Raw genomic sequence first — 21753 nt, 5'->3', positions numbered from 1 at the left:
TCTCTACTTCCCTAAGCCAGACTGTGATTCTGCTGAGCTAGGAACACCATGATGTTTGTGAATGATCAGGGCTTTTTGTGAGAAATTTCAGAGGAAATTTCCTCCTGCGGTCCCAGGTCTTCACAGTTTTGCCATCCTGGAAAATCGCTCTGCCTTAGCTGTGCTCCAGGAGGGCCCAGGTGCTGTGCCCAGGTGGGGGCAATCAGTGCAGTCAGAAGACCTGACTTGCCCCACCCTGCCCTGCTGCCCTTCCCTTCTGTTCCTCTCCACCACAGGCCAGCCCAGAGCAGGGCTAGTAGGCAGGGTGGGTAGTGCTGTGGGCATTCAGAGGGGTCTGCAGTAGGTGGAAATTCCTGTTATTAAAAATAATTTTGTCTTCTAGCAGCTGTTTTCTTTTAAGTGGAATGTGTCCATGTGGAACTAAGAGTGAAAGGATAATGCATCTTGAACTGTAAGTTTTAAACTTCTGCCTATTTTTAGTATGTCTCAACTTTCATAGGAATATCTCAGGCCCATGCTGCTAGAATGTTAAATACTAACTGAGGTAGGCAGGCTTGAGGACCAGTATAAGTTACTCGCTGATAGCCTATAACATGCTACAAACAACTTCTAAATACTTCTAAAAATTATGTTTCCTTCTTGCACACATAATTTTTCTCCTTTTCTGCCTTTTTATGGAAACGCTTTTTTCTTCTTTGTTGTTGAATATTGATTATGTTCTTAGTTTCTCAAATGTATCTTATACTGACGCCAAAATGTTCTGATTGCTGCTGTCATTAATAGTACTGTTTCTCTATGAAAGCTGAAGACTCCTGAGGGAAAAAAAAAAAACAAAGCCCAAAATATTAACATCAGTTGTAATGGGAAATGATTTAGAGATCATCATGTGTTTATGGGGAAGAAAGGAGAGGGAATCACTTCAGAATATCCCACTAAAACTTCCCTTATGTGTTAAATCTGTACTAAGTTAATTTTAAGCAGTTTGTAGTAGGATAAGAGTTTTTAAATGGATTTGAGAAGTTACGATAATTCAGGTATGATTAAGGATGAAAATGAGTGAAAAATCTCAGTTACATCAGGGTAGTATTCTACTACTGTGGTTCCTTCAAACTGTGTATTAGGTAGTTATTTCCCCCTATCTTCAAATGGACTAGATTACCTGAGATATGAAGCCCTTTTGCAACTATGTAATAATGCCATGAAAAATAAAATATTCTAACAAAATAGAAGTTAAGTAAGATAACAGAAAGCAAAGGCAGGAATGGACTCGGAAAGCAAATTACTCTAAAGTGTTCTTGTGGACTTTGCTATGCTAGCTTTTTTTCTAGAATATTTTCAATTATCTAGTTAAGTGAAAAGTAAAAGAATAAATAAAAAAAAATTAAAAAGTCAGTGTCATCTGACCTGTTTAAAACTCTTGAGTTTTTGAGTACAGGGGATTTGTGATGCCTGAACCATAGACATCTCAGGACATGGCTTGCAGTAGAACAGTAAATGAATAAAAAACACAAGGAAAAAATTATGATGGTTCAGAACAACTCACTTATGTTTATTATTGTCAATGCTGTTCTTTCCAAACTGAATAAGCAGTAGTTATTTAGCAATGACAACAATCCAGATTTGTAAAGATAACTGGTATTCTTTGAGGAGGAAAAACCGGTGGAGGTGGTGCTTATAATGTTTGTTTGTTGGTTTTATGTGAGTGTAAATATACAAATTGTAAAATGTAAATATGTATACGTTTATTATTATTTAATATATTTAGACTGAAGAAAGCAAGTAAAACCTCAGATAGGAGGAGAATAATATAAAAAATAATTATTTTTCAAGCTTGTAGGATGCATTTCCCTGGAATTACGTTATTTTAAGAAATTCATTATGGAATGAAAACTGTTGATAAAGAAGAAGTGTAATGAATACATAAAGTTCTTCACAAGAAGTTTATCTAATAGACTAATCAGTTTAGATATATGTATCAAATCTGTTTTTGGCTGAGTTTGAACCAAGATATTGAACTGATCTAACTTGTTAATTCAGTATCTTGCACTTTTGTTTCTATTGGAGGTATTTCAAACCTCAATTTCAAAAACAGGAAGAGAATACTAATCTGGAAGTTCAGGAAGTGTCGTTAAGAAGTATGGATGTTAATGCATGTAAGCCAAAATTAGAGGAAAAGGAGGACTTCAGCACAAGTTTCCGAAATAGTTAGGAAGCAACAGTGTTCAAATCAATTATTAAATATAGAGGAATGCTTTCCTTAGTTGCAATTGAATGGTGCTATTTTTTTGTTGTTTGTTTTTTCTTCTTTCATGCCAGATGTTCTTACCAGGAAAAACAATGGTGATATGTTTTAATATTAATGAGTTGAATCTTTTGATAGCAATAGTATATGTACCTTCTCAGCATACAAATTGTAGGAAGTTTTTTTTTTATATGTAGTGTGGTTACCAAAGTTTGTTGAATATTAAGTGTGTCTCCTTACATTACAAGAAGAACTTTGTTTATTTTTATTCTATTTACTTTCAGAATAATTCTCCTTTTAAAATTAATTTTCATGTTTCAGTGACCTTTAAAAAGTAAACATATATATCACCAGAGGTACTATATAATCTGCCAAAATAGCACATACTTAAGCAACTTACAAATATTATGGTAACTCAATAGTTTATATTTACACACTTAGTTTATTCATTTGATAAATTGAGGAGCAATTAAAATACCTTTACTTTTTTTTTTTTTCTGCTCCAGGAATGAGAGTATTGAAGTCCAGCAATTATCAGTGATTTGATGACACACAGAACTTGCAATGCAGGCAATAAAAACTGTGGAAAAAGAAGTGACTTTTATAAAGGAAACGCTTTTCACAGAATCCTTCCTAAAGAAACAGGAATGCAGCAGAAGCCCAGAGAGCAGGCAGCTCTGTGAGCAGCAGCCATTGGAAGGAGCTGTCTGCAGCTCGCAGTGCTGTACTGAGCATGTCCCAGCGGAGCCCAGTGCAAGCAGCACATTATGCAAAAAGGCAGCTCTAGCAGATGGGAGAGAGGCACAGCAAGCATTTGCTTCACTTGCATCACCACCGCTTGAAAACAAACCTGGATTGCTAGAGGGGATCTTGCCGGCAGGCCAAGGGAGAGAGACCCGGGAGCATGGCTTGATTACTGAAGGTGTTGTGTTGCGAAAAATCATGGGGAATCAAGATGGGAAGCTAAAGAAAAATGCAGGTGATGTGCATGAAGGAGGAGAGGATGCCTCTGGGCCGAAGGATACAGATGGCACAAAGAAGGTATCGGGAAGCAAAAGGGGACTGGGGAAGCATGCAAAAGGAAGCGAATCTGGTAAAAAGAAGGGTAAATCAGATTCGAGAGCTTCTGTGTTTTCAAATTTGAGGATTAGAAAAAATCTGTCCAAGGCTAAAGATGGGAATAGTAGTTCAAGGGAGGATGTTTTGGAAAGTCAGGCCTTGCCAGCCGGAGAGCTGGACAGTACTCATTCGATCGTTACCAAAACTCCAGATATAAGCATCTCTGCAGATGAAGGGGGTCTTTCTGATACAGATGCTGAACATTTTGAAATCAGAAATGAAACTGTCCCAGTTGCTGCAGAGACACAGGATGGACAAAGGACCAGCTCTGGCTCTGATACAGATATATACAGTTTCCATTCAGCCACAGAGCAAGAGGATTTGCTTTCTGATATCCAGCAAGCTATTAGACTGCAGCAGCAGCAGCAGGGGGCAATTAACATTGGAACGGAGGACCTTGTCACCAAAACAATGGGCCGACACATGGCTAATTCGCAAGCAGCCCCTTTGGATTTTGAACGGTTTCTTTCAGTAACCGCCACTGACAAAGACAGTAGCCCTGACGCTGTGGAGGCTTTTCCAGCAGTATCTGAAATTGTAGAAGACGTTCCTGTTTCCTGTGCAACTGAACGTGAACTGAAAGAAGCAGTAAATGGAACAGGCTCTCCTGGTAACGGTTTATTTGAACCACAGGAACGTAAGCAATTGCCTGAGGAACAGCTCACTGCTGGAGTGGATGCTGTAGCTTGTGAGCTAGAGGGTGATTTAAATAGAACATTGATAGAAAATGGGTCTGAGGCATGCAGCTCCACAACACATCCTCCAACCTCAGCAGCAGATTCTGAGGCTAAAACTGCTGAAGTGCAGGCTGTTGATTTCCAAGGCTCAGTAACAGAGGTTAGTGCGTCAGATGCAGGCCAAGATTATGCTGCTGAGACTCAGGAAGGGAAACACATTCCACCAGCCAGTCAAGAGGACTTGCATAATGGTTTATCTATGGAAATGAAAAATGGCACTTTATCCTCTGAAGGAGCAGCCGGAAGTCCGATGTTTGGCTCCCGATGCTTTAAGCCCTATCTAATTAATCCTTGTTACATCAAAACCACAACTAGGCAACTGAGTTCTCCCAACCATTCACCTTCTCCCTCCCCATCTCAGAGCCCGCTTTTTACAAGGAGGCAAGAGTCCTCCCACAAAAAAGAAAAAGTTCCTATTAAGAAGCAGAGGTCTGCTAGTTTGGCTGGTTTATTTAGCCGTTCAGCAGACTGGACAGAAGAAGTATCTAATCACAGAAGCGAGATAAGGCAGAAGGTGGGCTCTGCAGGCTACTTGGAGCATAAGGGATTTAGTGAGAAATTTCAAACAGAAAGAGTGCCTTTGACTCATTCAAGAAAGTCCTCAGGGGTGCAGGCTTCTACAGAGGCATTTCCCAATGTCTTTTCAGGTGAGTGACGTGTACTAAGATTGTTTTTTTTTTTTTTTCTGGAGTCTTTGAAAATGTATTTAAAGTACTTGAATTCGGTCCTTTGTATGTACTGTTGTCTTTACTTGTAGTGACAGTTTTAAAATGGAAGGCCTAATCTTACAAACACATTCACATTTTACTGATGAGAATAGCCTCTCTGTATTCAGTGTCAGTCAGGCAATAGTGCCAGTCAAGGAAGTGTGTAACTCTTTGAAGTTTTTCTTTTTTCTCTTTTTTTTAAGTTCTTTGTCTACATCCTGTTGAAAAAGGCTGAGTGCCTTAAATTATTCTTGTTGAGAAATGCCAAGAGCTGCACTGTTTGAAGCAGGCGAGTTCATAGCTTAAATGGGTCTTTCAGATCTGAAGCTTTCTGTATCTGTGAGCTTGTTTAGGATTTTCTTGTTTGGCGTAAGATATTTAGAGTGCATATCAAAATTATTGTAATATATATGCAAGCTGCACTTGGTATGATTCTGAGGCAATTTTGTATAAAAAGGAAAGATGCATGCAAGCAAATATGGACAGTGCTACAGAAAAGAACTAATTTCCCCTTCAGGAGGGAAAAAGGAGAAAAAACGTTAGCGAATTTAAAAGGCTGCATAAAATGGAGAAGAGAAACAGAGTAAGTTTTGTTAGTTCTGATTGGCTGTTGTTGAGGCTGCATAATGGGACTCATTCATAGGAAGGCATTCTTTTACCTTGTCTGTTGGGCAACTTGTACCTTGTCACAAAGGCACAGAAACATAGAGTCTAAAAATGAAAAAGAGTGCAGGAAAATATGCACACTATTGGGTTTTATTTGTTTTTTTTCTTCTTTCCTCCATCTTCAATTTCTTTACAAAACCTAAGGCGTTTACAAATAGAGAGGTATGTATGAGGTCACATATGAGGTATGTACAGGAATTTTAGCAACATATTCAATTTCTTTTTCACTTAGGAAAACTGTAAAACTAATACAAATGTCCTGCAAACATCTGCTACAAGATTTAAAACAGTTGCATGTGTAAATCACTGTTCAGGTTTCTTTTGAACGGGTCTGTTTTAAGTGCATGAGCCCAGTAACCAGTGATGTTTGAGAAAATGGTATTAGGATCTTCCTTTTTCACAAAAATAAAAATTAGTGTGATTTAAAAAGTCTCACTTGAGAAAACAGTTAAGCCATTTCTTTTCATAAAGAATAATTGTTATAATGCAGATTTCTTAAATTGCGTAACTTGTAGTTATCTGCATTCCCTGTGTGCATTATGCTCTGTTGGACATCAAAATATTACTAGTGAATGAACGTGCCTGGAGGCGAGGGGGAGGGGAATTAGTGACTGTTTTCACAACAGCAAACACCACCAGTTCGAAATATTCAAGTAAAACTTTTGTCAGATTAAAATCACAGGAACCCTTTCATTGTTTAATTGTCTCGAACAGAAATCCCCAGCCTCTATCATGAAAACTGGAATTCAGGATGTTCACACACACATATACAGAAATCCAACCTCCCCTGTGAATGGAAGCTCCCCCTCTGAAGAGAGCTAAATCCTTTGTGTTTTTAAATCCCCTCCACCTGTTTGCATGTAATTAATTACAAACATTCCAATCTAAAGTTTTACAACTGGAGGTGATATCTACTTTTTGACTTTTAGTGTATAAAAACACTTTTTTTGCTGTCAAGATTTGATAGTTTTATAAAAAACTTAAATTGCAAAACTTTAAATTGCATCACTGGTAATCTGGTTCTTTATGATGGCATTATGGTGTAAATAAATGTTCTGTGGTAAACTTCAAGCTTTTTTTCCGAGAAACATACTTTTTCACGTTTCCTAGCAAGTTTTTTATTTACCTCTTATTTAAGTATTTTTTGATTGTTTTTTTCTTTTTTTTTTTTAACCCACCAACAGATTAGACTGTTATTGTGAAGAGACCAATGTCCAATGCAACAGTGGTTCTGTCTCCTATGGAAATTACTGTGATCCTCATTTGCATGTGTATGCCAGCTGTCTTTGCAGGCAGAGGACAATTACACCTTTCAGTTCATACAGAATAGCTTGAAATGAAGGAATCGGAAATGATATCATAACGCTTCATCTCTTATTGGTTGACCTTCTGCTTTTTGTAAAAGTGAAAGTTACAAGCTGAAAATTATCAGAAATACCCAAACAATAACTAGCATGCAAGAAACAGGGAAACAGTAAGAATACAAAAGTTCAGTTTTAACTGCATGTCATTGTTTTAAGAGCAGGAAAGTCTTCATTTAATCTAGTCTGCATAGCATAGCAGCTACTACAGAAATAATTTCCAGGCAATGTAAATAGTGTTATTGAAAATTGTTCCATGTTAATTGCACACGTTACATGCATCAATTTGGTGATTATTATCAGGCTTTTATAAGTAACATTCTTTACAGTGGCTCATTTTTATGTTAAAATAAAACAAAAACAACACAAAACCAGCTTCTTGCCTGGAGTGTTGAATCCCATCTTGCTGTGCAGTGACTGCAGAATTGTTTTGCATTTCTAGCTAGAATCAAGTAAAATATTCCACAACATCACTTCAGTCATTGATTTTAATGACAGCGTGTTCTATGCAGATGACTGGCCTAGTTTGGCATTATGTTGTAGTTTGGCTGTGTGCCACTTGGGTTTCACAGTGATCCATGCGAATTAAAGCTGTTTTAATGTAGATGGAAACGAACAACTGGAATTGCAAATATGACTGTATGATCACTTAAAAATAGTCTTGTTCGAGTTTGGGGGAGAAAGAATAATACAGCTTGCCAAAGAAAACTTTTCGAACTTGGCCTCATTTGTATAATTTTATGTTGATTTATGTGAGGAAATAAGTACAACATTTTGAATTGAATTTGATGGAATGGCTAAGAATGGGGTGTGGACAAATTCAAGGGTATTTTGTAATTAAGGCGGCAGATCTGTTTCTCCTTTGATGAAGACAGCTGTATTTAAATTGCAGTTATAGTAATTACAAGTTCTAGATTACCTGATGCACAGAGGAGTCATGGATTTTATGTTGTGGTCCCAGGAGGACAACAGCTGAACCTGAATGAACAAGGTTGGCTGTTTCACTTCAGTTTGTGTCAATGAATGACTTTGCTGGCATTAAGAGAGTATCATAGTGGGAAATGAAACTGATGTTTCCAAACCTTCACAAAATTAGAGTAGAAGAACTAAGAGACTCAGTTAATAGAAAAAAAGTTTATTCTTGCGTTCATTTGAGTAGAAGTGATTGCAAAGACACTAGGAAGAGGGTCTGTTACATAAAACGAATGTAAGAGTTCCATCAGCTACTCCAGATTGTAATTAAATTCTAACAAAACAATCCCTTGCCCTTTCTAATCTCTGTTGGCTGTCTGTAACACATTTGCTGCATTCATCTGTTTCAAAACTGATTTGTTGTCTTCAAATATAAATTTATGAAGATAAATTTATCCTGCTTTAGATGTAGAAGGGGGGCAGGGGGGAGTCTACAAATCTGAGTTACCATAAAATGAAACCTAGAGTCAAACCCATGTTAAAGTTCTCATGGTTTCTCTTTGATTTCCATGGAATGCAAGCCTGCTTCTCACAAAGGCTGCTTTATGTCACTTCTGTAATGTGCTAATGTCTTCTGCACCCACTTGCAGTTCTAGTACATTGTCTGCAAGCTCATACAAAGGTCTTAGTATAGATAAGTATGTGAAAATTTGAGAAACTATAATAGAAGTTTGTGTCCGAGGCACATAGTAGAGCTTTTAGATACTTTCACAAAGTTTTCTTTCTTTTTTTTTTTTCATTCTGATTCATGTGGTTATGCACATAATATGGATTTGTATCTACTGGCATCCTGAAGAAAGCATTTATCATACAACTGTTATTTAGGACTACTTACAGTTTACGCTTTCACTGATGTTTATTAGCACTAATACGAATGTCTTTTATCTGATGCTGGGGCAGCATAGTCTATTCTAACTATACTCTATTCTAACACGAGCAATCCTCATGTGATATGGGATCATATACTCCATTGAGTTTTGCCTTTCAGAGTCTGATGGGAATGCTCTTTTTTTTTTTCTTGTGTCTAGTAAACCCAAACCTGATATGAGGAACAAAACTGTAAAACTCCAGTCGAGCTACAGTAAAATGTGTTTGAAAATAGGCTGCAATTCATTATAGAAAAACTGCTGAGTGCTGATAAGCTGCTTTAATGATACTGTGCCAGCACTGCCATAGGGGAATCACAGAAATGTGGGTAATGTCACTGGAATGCAAGGCTGACACAGTGTTGTTTTGATAGAGTTTTATGATTAGTACTTTGATGCTCTGGAGCTACATTGGAAGTAACAGGTTTTGGTCATGGGGTTGAGTGAATGCATCTTCCAGACAACGTCTATCTGGGCAGCAGTAGTACTGTGAGGCCTCGCAGCCAGCCTGACTTACACCTCAACTAGAAATGTGTTTTCTTGGGTTGCTTGCTGATCTCTTCTAATGTGTGAAGATGTAAAGGAAAAAAAAAAGAACACTTTGTCATGCTGCTTGTATCTGATGCCTAGCACCAGTATTCTATTCATCCAAATAGGAGCTGGCTAGAACTAGTTGTTAAGGACCTTATTTGCTTATTTGCTTTCATTTGTGAAAAGAGTAAGTCATTCTTCCAGTACGAATAGGTATATGGAATTCAAGTTTGAATATGTTTCTTGTATCTAAGTATGCCTTGTTTTCTGTTAAATGGTTGCTAAATTGTTAAATAGCTTTTTTGTTTGTTTGTTTTAATTTTTGAGATGGGAACTGAAGAGAATCCTGGATTGTTTTCCAGATGTCTGGCTGCTTAAAACTGTGCAGGAGAGAAAAAAAAAAAAAAAAAAAAAAACAACAACAAAAAAACCCTCAATCCTACTTCTTGTATCAGGCCTCACTCTTTGTCTATGCTGCGGTATCTAAAGGAAAATTATGTTGGCATGGAAAAATATCTCTGTGAATATTTTAGGCTGCTTGCCTATGAAGGATCAAGCCGTAATGTGAATCATGGTAATAGAAAGTGTGAGAATAACAATTAGCCAATGTATTTTGTTTGTGTTCTTAGTTAAACCAAATTCAGGACATGACCAAGAGTATTATAAATTACTACTGCCAAAATGTGAACTTACATAAGGGGTAATGGTGATGAAGCATATACATTGAAGTGTTTTTGTGACATTTGTGATTTTTTTTTTATTATTATTTTCAGGCCCAATTTAATGCATAATTCTCTTGTGGTTAGGTGGAATATGACAGTTTCTGGGAATTGTTTGATGAATACAGTTTGTCCTTTGTGGGAACGAGAGGAATTGACACAAGGAACACAGGGCCAAAGTAGTGAAACACTTTGCAAGGAAGGTAATGGATGTGAGGACTGGACAGAGTGTTAATACAAGGCCATTTGCATATCGTTAAATGTTTCAGAAAAGGCAGCCGAAGGAGCAGTATCATGCTTTTTTTTTTAATCAGCAACAACTTTCTGAATTCATACATTCATACATTCTTGTGAGGGAAGTTAGTGACAACAAGATGGCCTGTGATAACAAAGCCACTATCCTTCATTTGATTTCCATGTTGCTGCTGCCCAGGATAAATTTCACTCATGTGGATGGAAACGTCTAGGCTCCCTGACCATGAGTAGGAAGTGTGCTAAAACTTGTTGTTTTCAGATAAATACAGAATATCTTTTTTTTTTTTTTTAATCTGTGGATGTTTATACTGTGCAAGTCATTAAAGCAGCTAGCTATTTTGCCATAGGCAGTGATTATGAGACTGCATATGCAGCATCATAGATGTAATGATGAATCGTAATATGTGTAAAATTAAATGGAAATATATAAATACACAAGGAAAATTACTTGGGTAATTAATTTTGTGTTTTGATATATGCAGCTAACTTTTGGCAGGAAACCATTGTCAGAAATGAAACGTGTTTCTGACATATTCTTATTTGTCAGTTAAAAACAAACAAACAAAAAAAACCAACAATGTTCAGTCTCAGGATCTATATGAAACTTATCAGAACTACCAGAGCTCTGAACCTGTTATGAATTCAAGTCAGGCAGAAGTATAGATACGTTTACTGTATAACTAATTACAGGGCGTAGCTTTGATTCTAGAGTTTAATTGGCACCAACATCTGACTCAGGCATCCCTTGAAATGCATAATAAGTAGTATGTACCAGGGCAAAAATAACTGTTTTATCCTTTCCTCTTCCTAGCGCTGACAGGGAAAAAGTCACTGCACAAAAAGCAGGCAATGCTGTATTAACATTATAATTAACTTTGTTAACATCTGCTAGCAGTCATGAAACAGAAGTGTTTTCATTAAAAAAAAAAAAAAAACAACAACAACAAACAAAATCCAACAACTAACTCCAAAACACATTGTCTTCACAATAGAGGGTGTGGATCTGAACACTTTTTGTTATGCAGTCATGACAATATAGTATTCTGAGAGAGAGAAATAGTTGAGGAAAATATTTGATTACATCAATAAAAACATAAAATCCCACTTAAGCACATCTCTTGTGCTGTAAGTTTTGTTTAGATGAAGTCTAGAAGAATATATCTGAACAAATATGTGTATCTTTTTTTTTTTTTTTTTGTGGAATGTAGTTTTCTCTTTTGGCTTTCATCTTGCCAGTTTTTGTTTGAAGATTTTTTAGGTATAAAGGAAAAAGCCTTTTATGTATTGTATAAACACAAAACAAAAATAGTCAGCAGTTCTTCAGGGTGGTGGAGATTATTACACTTCAGTTGCATGGTTCCTGTATAGGAAAGAAAGTGAAGCACATTGGAAATATAATGGCTACTTTGAAAAAAATCAGTTGTGTCCCACTTCAGAGGTTTGCTAGTTCAGTTATGTTTCGTGACCTGTGGCTGCTTGTAACAGTACTTAAAATTCTCAGGAAGAGGTAGCCAGGCTTTATTAAGTGACAAATGAAATGTGGAACAGTTAGGAAACGAGAAGATTTACAAAGTCACGTTATGAAGAACATCATACTGTGTATCAGTTTGGACTGACAAAAAAAGATTTTGGTAACAGCCATCCAACAGACATCAGAGATTTTTCTTACTTTAAAGAGCTAGACAAAGAAATGTGTGTTTCCAGCAGCCTATGAAAACTGGCACCTTCACATCACAGATTGCTGCCAAAACTAAAAGGATAAAAATGAACAGAATTAAATGCTTACTGAGAGGAACCTAAGCACTTGGGAAATGCAAACTGGAAGTTGCCAAAGATGCATATGGTAACTAAAAGGTTTGGTTGATGGACATATATTGAGAGTTTTAGTAACGTACCTCTGTAATTAGCAGTACTATTGCATTAGAATCTGAAGAGAAATAAAAGTGTGAAATACTGCTTCAGAAGTTTGTATCTTGTTCATATGTACTGTGTACTACTGTTGCATTACAGTTGGGGAATTGTTGCTTTAAAATTCAGTTTCTGAAAGTCATTTCGGGACATAACAAGAAACGTTCTTCTCGCTGTATATAAGATAGAATACATGTAGTAAAAGTCAAGGAATTTTATTTATATATATATATATGTATATATATATTTGTCTCAGAGTAGTATATTTGTCATATTAGAATATTCAGAGTGGGAGGAAGATAGAAAATCTTAGCCATTGCAGAAGCAAAATCTTAAGGAGCTTAGTGCTCAAGTTAGGAAGATAGAGTGCCTTAAGGATGATGGAGAGCTTAAGAAACTTGCTAATTTGCAAGAATTAAGAAAGAATTGTCACAAACTATCACAAATACTTCATATTTTGAAGCTCTGGTGATAGCCAAGTTTTAATACCTGCTTTTCAAAAAGTACTATGTTCTTGCAAACGATCCATGCCATTTCAGTCCTCTCATTTTAGACTGCAGCAATAAGCAAGGTTTTGGGATGAATCTTGCAGAAGGAAATTGTATAATAATATTAACTACTGGGCATATGATAAAAGGCTAAAGAAAAACAATATAATCTAGCATTTTTTTTTTAACAATGATCAATAAGACTACATTGATAACTTTATGTGAAGCTGCTTTCTAGACAGTGCAGAAGTTGGTAGGAAGGAATTAATCCATACATAGCAGAATGCTATGGATCTCTTACCCAAAGACAAAAATTTCTGGTGGCTTTGACAAAGGACTGTCTTACTATTTCTCTTTTTCTCTATGGAAGGACGACTTAGTTTTGGTCCGCTTCTACCTATGGCAGTCACAGCTTTTGCAGGCAGTGGGATTTTCTCACAATGCAGGAGTAGTTAATACTATAATTGTTGGTGTTGCCTTGTCTCATAGCATGTTCCTCTTGGGCTTGCTGTTTAAAATACAGATGTTTAGTTCAATTGTGGAATGCTATTTATTTGAAGACTCCGCTTACTTGTAACATCCTTTCTGAGGTAGCTTTTTACTTTATTAAATGTGGTATTTCCTTGTCAACTTGATTTTTTTTTTTTTGTGGGATCTCATTTTCTGATTTTTTGGTAAAGCTCAGCCTTTTTGGCCAGGGCTTGAAAAAGTGTCACTGCTGTTTGTGTGAGGTGTTGCTTCTGCCTCTCCTGTGCTATGATATTGGGGGTGGCAGCAAATGCAAGATTATCTTCTGAGCTACAGCTTGCACCCTTCTCACTAAAGGGACAGAACAAGGTGCTTGGCTCTTTGAGGGTTGTGTGAACACTTGAAGCTGTTAGGATTATGTTTCTCCTTCTGGGATGGACCACTTGTTCGAGCTGAGTGAGTTGAAATCTCGAGGATATGGTTATTCAAGCTCTCTTGTACAATCCAGAATCTGTTTAAGTAAGTAGGGATAACTTTGGGGATGAAACAAAGGAAAAAAATTTACTTGCTTGAGTTGCTTAGGGGTAGATACATTATAGTTCCGTAATATATCTCCTATCTAGTCAAGGTTATTCATGTAAAATGTCTAACAGCATACTCCTATAATGGAAGGGAGGCTGAGGTGCCAAAGGATTCGAGAAGCTTGACAGAAGAAAATCATGGTGTTTACTGTGATAATCAGATACAGGATTGACAGAAGGGAAAGTAATCACAGGCAGTTTTATTATGGTTGTTTTTTGAGTCTATGAATGTCATCAATCCAGCAATACATACTTTTTTTTTTTGTTTTTAATAGATATTACTACTGACTTTGAGATTATATTGAACAGTGCATAGGAAGGAATGGAAAACTAGAAGGAGGAGAATAGTGTTCATATATGTTGTTTTCCTAATTCTGTTGTTTAAACAGTCTTTTTTTTTTTTGGCTTCTGTGTTTAAGATTTGTAGGCTCAGTTCCTATAATCCATGTGAACAGAGACTGAAAATCTGTAGATGGAATATCAAAGGAAGAAAAGATAGGCGTCTAAGGCATTTTAATGCATTTCTAATTTTAGTAATGCTTTAAATACTAGAATAAGATACATAGTATTTTTACAGTATATGAAAATATAAAAATCCGTTGTTCTTTCATCCCTTCGAAAAAGGAGATGTATACAGGCATTTAATGTAGATATTAGCCATTACACTGAAATAAAGGTGGAATAAAATATAATGACAGAATCATATCCTGGAATCATGGGAATTTCTACCATAACCCTAGATCTTGATACATTTTGTAATTATTAAGGTTTAAGTTTTCTGGAAACTAACTTATGTATTTCGTTCTATGTGTGTTTTATAGTGGAAAGATTCAATTATTATTTTGTTGTTATGAAGCTTTGTTGCATGTGCTGCCCTGTTGCTTGGTGATATTCTGTGACTTCTAAAACAAAACTGAGAGAAAACTGTTACATGGTTTTAAGGAAGAGTATGTTGGTAAAGATTCAGTCACCTTTAAAAAACAAACAAAATCCTCACAGGATGAGAGATCTGGAAAAATATTCCAGTCTAAATCAGCAGAGGATTAGAAGCTTTGCAATGAAAAAGTACAATAAATGAGTTCTCTAATCCAGGAATAGTGGACATAATCTTTCAGGTCAGTCTTCAGGAGAGTAAGAAACTAAATATTTTTAAATGGAAATATATGTTTAATATGCATTTGTGCAGGGTTGACCAACACAGTCAACTCTTTTTCTCCTGAAATAATAGAACAAATTTATAGTTTTTTGTTTTCCCTCTGTATCACTGAAGAACTCTCAGCAGCCGTATGTTATACGTCGTATATAGGCTGACTGTTACAGTTTAGCTGAAAACAATGACATTTGGAAAGAATATGAAGTGAAAGGAGAAATACACATGTTAATAATTCCAGGATCAGAAGTCTTACAATTTTTTAATATGTGAAAGTGCATTAAACAGCAGAAAGGTGAGAATGAAGTGTGACGGCTTTATGCTAGGCATTAATCAGCAAGCTTTTGCTTGTCATTTTGGGGAAATCTGATGAGAAAAACTCATACCATGAAGAGAAATTACATATAGCCATTGCAGTATCTTTGTCTCTCAAGATAGGTTTGTCCTCTTCCAGCATTCTGGAAAGCATTTAATGCTGCACAGTTCAGGTGTTTTGCCAGGTAACTTAGTCTTAAGTTATGGCCCCTTGATATTAGAAGAAAAGGAGACAGTAAGCGTTTTGGAGACAGAAAGCATTTTGAAATTATTGCATTTCCTAACTTCTAACTGCTGTGGAAATCAGCTTTTCTATTTCCCCTTTTTTATTTTCTTTAAATTTATAGAAATAGGTTTGCATCTGTAATCCTGTGTGAATTGAAAAATCGTAATAAGGCTACAACTGTCTTTCTATATTTTTTTCAGGCTAATAGAAAACATATGCTATATAGATATACACCATCTCATCTTCTTTCTTTTCCTGTTTTCTTGCCTTATGTTCCAAAAAATAGAGCAATGCCCATGATACTTTTTGCTTCAGAGCTTATTAAAGGCCTTTCCTGTGTGAGCATTTATGATATCACTGAAATTAGAGGAAGAGGAAGGAAAAAAAAAAAAAAAAAAAAAGCAACCTGATTTCAGTTCTTGAAGATGTAAGCAGTATGTGTATGAGTCATCTATGGCATGAGTCTGAGTAGGGCTTTCAGGATTCGTTACACTGCAGTCATTCGCTTCTCACTGGGAGAAATCAAAGTGGAAACTGTCTCCAGCCTGTATAGGTTAAGGTTTGCTGAAGCAGCTGCTCTGCTAATGGTGGAAGTGAGGTCTAGCTGTCACAGGAGAGCAGCAGAAGAGAAAGCTTTTGGACTATAACTCAGTATGGTTGTCTTTACTCACTGACAGCTGTGTTCTCAGGCTTTTGCAAATGCAGTGTAAGAATAAGAACCACATATTTAAAGATAAATATTGACAACAGTAACAACAGTCCTCTCAGTGAAACATTGCAAACAATGATGTGATGCAGTACATCAATGCGTGTTTTCATGTTTTTTTTTTTTTTTTTTTTTTCCCGGTATGTCTGTGACTGCTATAGTTCTTTATCCTGTTTCTCTTCTGTTCATCTTCTCCATCCATCCCTCACTCTTTCCTCGATAAATGTGTAATTCCAAGGCCTACAACAGTATGCTTATGGTATTGGTTGGTCGTAAAGGTTTTATTGCTCTTCTAAGCAGAGTAGACAGGAGGAAAGCTATAATGTGAACTGCTTTAGTTAAGATTTGCCAGTGTCTTTCTGTGAACTGCATTGAACATGCTTTCAATGTTTGGTAGTCCCATATGCAGTCCAGTCTAAGGTAAACCCAAATTTCATAAAAGTGTAGTACTTTTGCATCTGCTTGAGGAGGAAAAAAAAAAAAAGTCCTGGAATACAAGGTAGCTGTAATAGACCAAATGCATTTCCTTCTAAAATGGGCATCCTTTCCTATCAGAAATGACTCTATCAAGATCACAGCAGACAAACCAGTCCAGATTATCCTTACTAACAGCAGCAGTTGCTGTTGTATGTAAGGAGAAGTAATACAAATAGACATCTCTCCAGAGCAGAGGAGAATCTGTGATTGTGTCTGGGCTTGTGCCCAGTAGATAAAGCTTCAGTAAATCTAAAGTTGAAAATGAACATTCAAGAACTGCAAATGTTCTGTGGTGGTTTTTTTTTTTTTTTTTTTTTGAGAAAGGAAGGCAGCATGAAAGGAAATTATACTAGGCCTTGTGAGTTTTTGTTCTCTAGGGAATGACTTGCATGTTCATAGTTGTTTCCAATTGTGGTTTAGATAGTGTTTTAAGTCTTTGTCATAAGGGGAAAAACTGTAACGTTGCAAAGGAGTTGGCAAGATCATAGTGCATCATCTTAATGGATATGAAGTGGAGAAGAAATCTTTACCTGTTGAGAAAGCATTTAAAATATTGCTATTTAAATTGACTGGAACTCAACTTTTGCCTTAAATACTTCTGTGACTTTTGTTTTTGCTGTTAAGGGATTGAGGGACTAACTTTGTAAAGCTGGCATTTCTAATTTTATGCAAGTTGTCAAAACGTTTTTATTGAATTAGTTCCAGATGTGTAGTGTGGATAGGGTGCTAGCAAAGCAATTCCAGTTCTAAACAAAGCTGGTTTATTGAGTCTGGTGTTAAAGAAGGCATTTTACTATAACACCACAGAAATATAATCTTTGTCTTCTGCGTATCAAAATCATAAATATGACTTCTGCTTCACAAGCACCTTGCATAAGGTTGCTTTGACGTAACTGCAGGAGAACATAGAGTCAGATGGCAGCAGGACAGGGGACCCCATCAGCATCCATAAGCTGTGAAGGACTTTGGAGGACTTCACTGCTGGAATCCTTTCATAGCAGTGGCAACTATGGCTTTTACCTGAATGCAGGGGAGGGAGGAATACAGGTTAACAAGGGGGGAAACTACTTACTGATAAGAGGTGGCTTTTATATGTCCTGGTCGTATGTAAAGTTTCAGCCCCGTCTGGAACTGCTGTACTGCAGGGACTCACTCTGCGGCATGGATGAAGTTGCTTTATGAAAACGAATAGCATTGTGCAGTACTGAAATCCTTTTTTTTTTTTTTTTTGAGTAGAGTATTTCTTCATCCCCTTTTAAGAAAAATATGCTGTCTTTTTATACCTTTGGCTTTCTGTTTTTTTTGGTGAGTGTTTTTTCTGATAGTTGAAATAACCATTCATTTTGATAAGACCTAGCTAGTTAGATGCAAAAAATCAGTGGTTTGGCATTGTTTTAAAAATATTGCTCATTAAGTGCTCTAAATCTATTATGTTATAATGTTGATACAGCAATTTTTTTTTCACAGCTGTTCACAGAGGAGCTATTTCTGTATGCACTGAAAATTGAACATGTTTTAGCTTGCTTTTAGTAAAATGTGCTAAAAGAGCTGGCTAAATATATTTTTTTGAAATTTCAATTTCTCTCTCTGTCCTCAGGTCTCCACAAGAGCAAGGAATGCACACTGTTAGAAGATAGATACATCAAAACATTATTACCTTTGTCTTGATGACTTCTTTTTTTTAAGTCATTATGTATTTGTTGCAAAGGACAGTTTAATAATACACGGGTTTTCTGCACTTAAATGACTGATGCTTAAAAATTAAAAAGTAATAGCTAATATCATTAAATAAGTTTTACTACCCAAAGGCTGATAATACACTAGAGAAAACACTTCAGGGGCAGATGGATAAAATGGCATAAGTAATGCAGAGTAATATACAAGAAATGAAGTTCATCCATGTTTTTTTTTAAACATATTTTCAGAATCCTAAACTGATCTTGAAAGTTGTTAAAAGGCAGCAATATATAATAACTACTATACAAATTAAACTGAGTAAATACCAACTAAGATTCTGAACAACTAACAGAGTATTTGATCATGAGCAAGACTGTTAAGAAATTAAGGAATGAATGGGTAGATGATGGGACAAGAAGGGGATGAGAGGGGACAGGGATGGGGGGGTAAAGGGTTTAATTTCCTGTCTTGTCATTTACAGATATTATTCCTGTTCATTAGCTTAAAGCAGAAGTGTGTGGAGTGGGGGAGCATGTACCCCTGCACATCCAGGAGAAGACTCTTAAAATGACCAAATTCTTTAAATGTTGGAATGTCTGGAAAAAAAAGAAATCAAGTCAGAAACTATAATGCTATACATGAATTCTGAATATTTAAAATCTCATGAAGAAATATATAGTGCTGTGTATTTCAGATTAATGTAAAGCGACTTCCCCATTCGTTTTCATTACTTGTAGTCTCATCGAGCTTGGTGACTTTTCATGTTGTTGAACTTAAATTAGCACTGTTAGATTTATAATATCATGTGCTTTGCTCCAGGAATGCTACACATTGGTGCAAAGCACAGTCATTAAAACTTCAGTATCATTAGATAAATAAATGGAGGCGTATGTTCAGAAAGCAGTTACAGCATCACTCTATAGGTTCTGAAACCAAAGGCACAGAGGCAAACTAATCAGCAAGTTGATCAGAATGTAACAAAACACGTGCCTCTCTTGCCTGGCTTACAGCAATGTGTTTAATATTAAAGGCTAGGAAACTTGGACTAATAATTTAGAATTATCAGATCTGTAGACGTGGGGAGGAAAATCTTATAAAACATTAGAAGTTATTTCTTGTATTGCTTACTTTAGGCTGAATTGCCACATGAAGTTAAAATAATACAGAAACTTTGGGCTAAATCTCAATATGTTTTTCAAATCACATCCAGATGTTTTTTTTAATCCTTTTTGTGTTTAAAAAGCCTTGAAAATTTTGCATTTGAATAAAATTTGAACAGAAATCTTTTTGCATTTTTTACAAGAAAAAAGTTTATGTTGTTGTTTTAACTGATTAAAATTACACCAAATTGCTTTATTTATATAATGATTTTTTTTCTGGAGAATAACTTTGTCTTCCAGTGAGTAAGTGGAAAAAACAGACTATACAAACTGATTTAGGTACAAATTATATTCACAGCTAGTTCATACTAAAACATGCGATTAAATTTATTACTCCCTCTGCCTCTTCCAGTAGGACTGTTTCAGCTCTATTTTTATATTCTGTAAATCCGAACATTGGCATTTTCTGACATTTTAGAGCTTAATCATGTAATTTAATATTCTTATAATGTAGATTGTACTGCAGCTTGCATATATTACTGACTTTTTTAAAGTCTCTTCCTGGCTACATCTACAGAGTACGAAGATCTTTCAGACCTCTAGCACTGTCTCCTCTAATGTGCTTTATATCAGATGCTCTCCTTTTCTGGTCTGGTCAGAGAGCAGTGAAAATTCTTTGATCATCAAATCCAGCCCTGTAACAGGAATGGATCACTTTTCTGAATCTTGGAAAGTTTTACTTCTCTAAAATCTGTATTGCTGGTTGTGGCACTGCATTTTATCTTGGAACACTCTGCTGGAGATGTATTAAATATCATTTTAAGCTGAGTAGTTATCAATTTTTCTTTTTGTTGTCACTGCTGTTGTTATTCTTCTGAGACTTTCTCCACAGTACTGGAGCACAGTTTCTTGAAATCTAAGATTGCTTTGATTCAAAAAAATAAAGACCAATTCCAAGAGCTGGGAGACTTGATTCCACGATAACTTTGTGTGGCGCTCTTGGAAAAAAAAAAGTATTTCAATTCTCAGTAATCTCTTTTTTTTTTTTTTTTTTCCATCAGGAGAAAGTGTAATTGTGTAATATAAATAGGAACTTGATGCTTCAGTAACAAATCTTGTTTTTCCTGCTCCACAATGCAGCCAGCTAAATGTATCTTTTCTTGAACATCTCAACTAATCAGGCTACAGAGTTTGTTTTATTATCAGGTGCTTTTGTCCACAATTTTTTTAATATAGATTTTTAATTTCTTTTATTTCTTGAGATTTTCAATAAGCATTGTAGTGCCTTAATCTTTGTACTCCATAGATAGCTACAAATTCTTATTGTTTTATGTCATTGTGTTGGCAGGACGAACTCTGCTGGAAAAGCTCTTCAGCCAGCAGGAAAATGCACCGCAAGAAGAAGCAGAAAAGCTATGTTCTCGTATTATTGCACTGGGTCTCTTACTTCCATTCACCGATTGTTTCAGAGAACCATGTAATCAGAGTGCCCAGCAAAGTACACCCACTTTTGATGTAAGTACTGGAAAAGTTTTCTTTTGTCTGTTTTTTCAGGAGGGATGTAATTTATCAGTGCCTTATGATTGCCTGAGAGAAAGAATCAGTCTGGAGAAGGTTAGCCTCTTTAATGAAAATTGTCTTTCTAAAAATTGCCAGCCAACTTCTTGATATCACGTACATACGCTTATGTACATAGTTAAGCTTACGTGGTTTCTTGGCATTATAATTCATATCTTATTCTGCACTGTTGCTCTGTATTTTTTAGCCTTGTTTTACATGAAGTATTTATATGAATCCGGGTCCTTTATAGGACTACCAATATTTAAATCTAATAGTTGCCTCACCAAAAAATAAAAAATCAGTCATAAGCAAAACAAAGAGAGCACATAATAAATGGAACACAAATTACACATCTAGCATGGACAGTTCTTTTTCCCCACCCCCTTGAAAAGGCACTGGATACAAAATTGGGCAGGAGTTAGTATAAATTTACTGGCATTCCAACCACATTGTTATCACTGCCTTTGAGCTATCTGGCCACAGTGCTGTTATTGGTGGCATTTGCATATTGTTACAGAATTTAAGAAGGGATAGTTTGGTAGATACTGCCTAACACACTATTCCTTCCCCTTTGATAATAAATTCAAAATTAAGATTTAATTCTACTGTATGATACTGTAGTTGAATTTTTATGGTGAACTTATTGTGAACTTCTCCATTGAAATTTTGGCTTTAGTCAGTGCATCAAATCACGTGACTGGAGATAACCAGAGTTTTATCAAATCATCTCTAGTTTACAGATGAAACTTGCTTAGATATGGTTAGCAAATGATTGATATGAGAGACCTTGAGTATTTTTAATGTTTTAAATATTTTTCATCTTGCTGAAGGGTAGTGTAGTATGTAGATGATAAAAGGAGCATGCAAAGAATAAATGTCTAGATATATTCTTAAAACAAACAAGCTTTCCCATATAACTGAG

General features: G+C 35.9%; 1 protein-coding gene across 1 annotated transcript in view; it reads left to right on the top strand.

Moving 5' to 3' along the window:
• The first annotated feature begins 2244 nt into the window (after positions 1–2244).
• The window catches only part of FMN2 (formin 2), a 141125-nt gene continuing 121616 nt past the window's right edge, over positions 2245–21753 (top strand). The window contains exons 1-2 of the mRNA XM_085218363.1: positions 2245–4745; positions 20566–20786. Of these exons, the coding sequence (XP_085074489.1) occupies positions 2807–4745; positions 20566–20786 (2160 nt within the window). The 5' untranslated portion in view covers positions 2245–2806. The remainder of the gene's footprint in view (positions 4746–20565; positions 20787–21753) is intronic.

Source organism: Meleagris gallopavo, chromosome 2 (assembly GCF_905368555.1).
Source record: "Meleagris gallopavo chromosome 2, MGAL_WU_HG_1.1, whole genome shotgun sequence".
NCBI lineage: Eukaryota > Metazoa > Chordata > Aves > Galliformes > Phasianidae > Meleagris > Meleagris gallopavo.
This window is presented reverse-complemented; position numbering and strand designations above follow the sequence as displayed.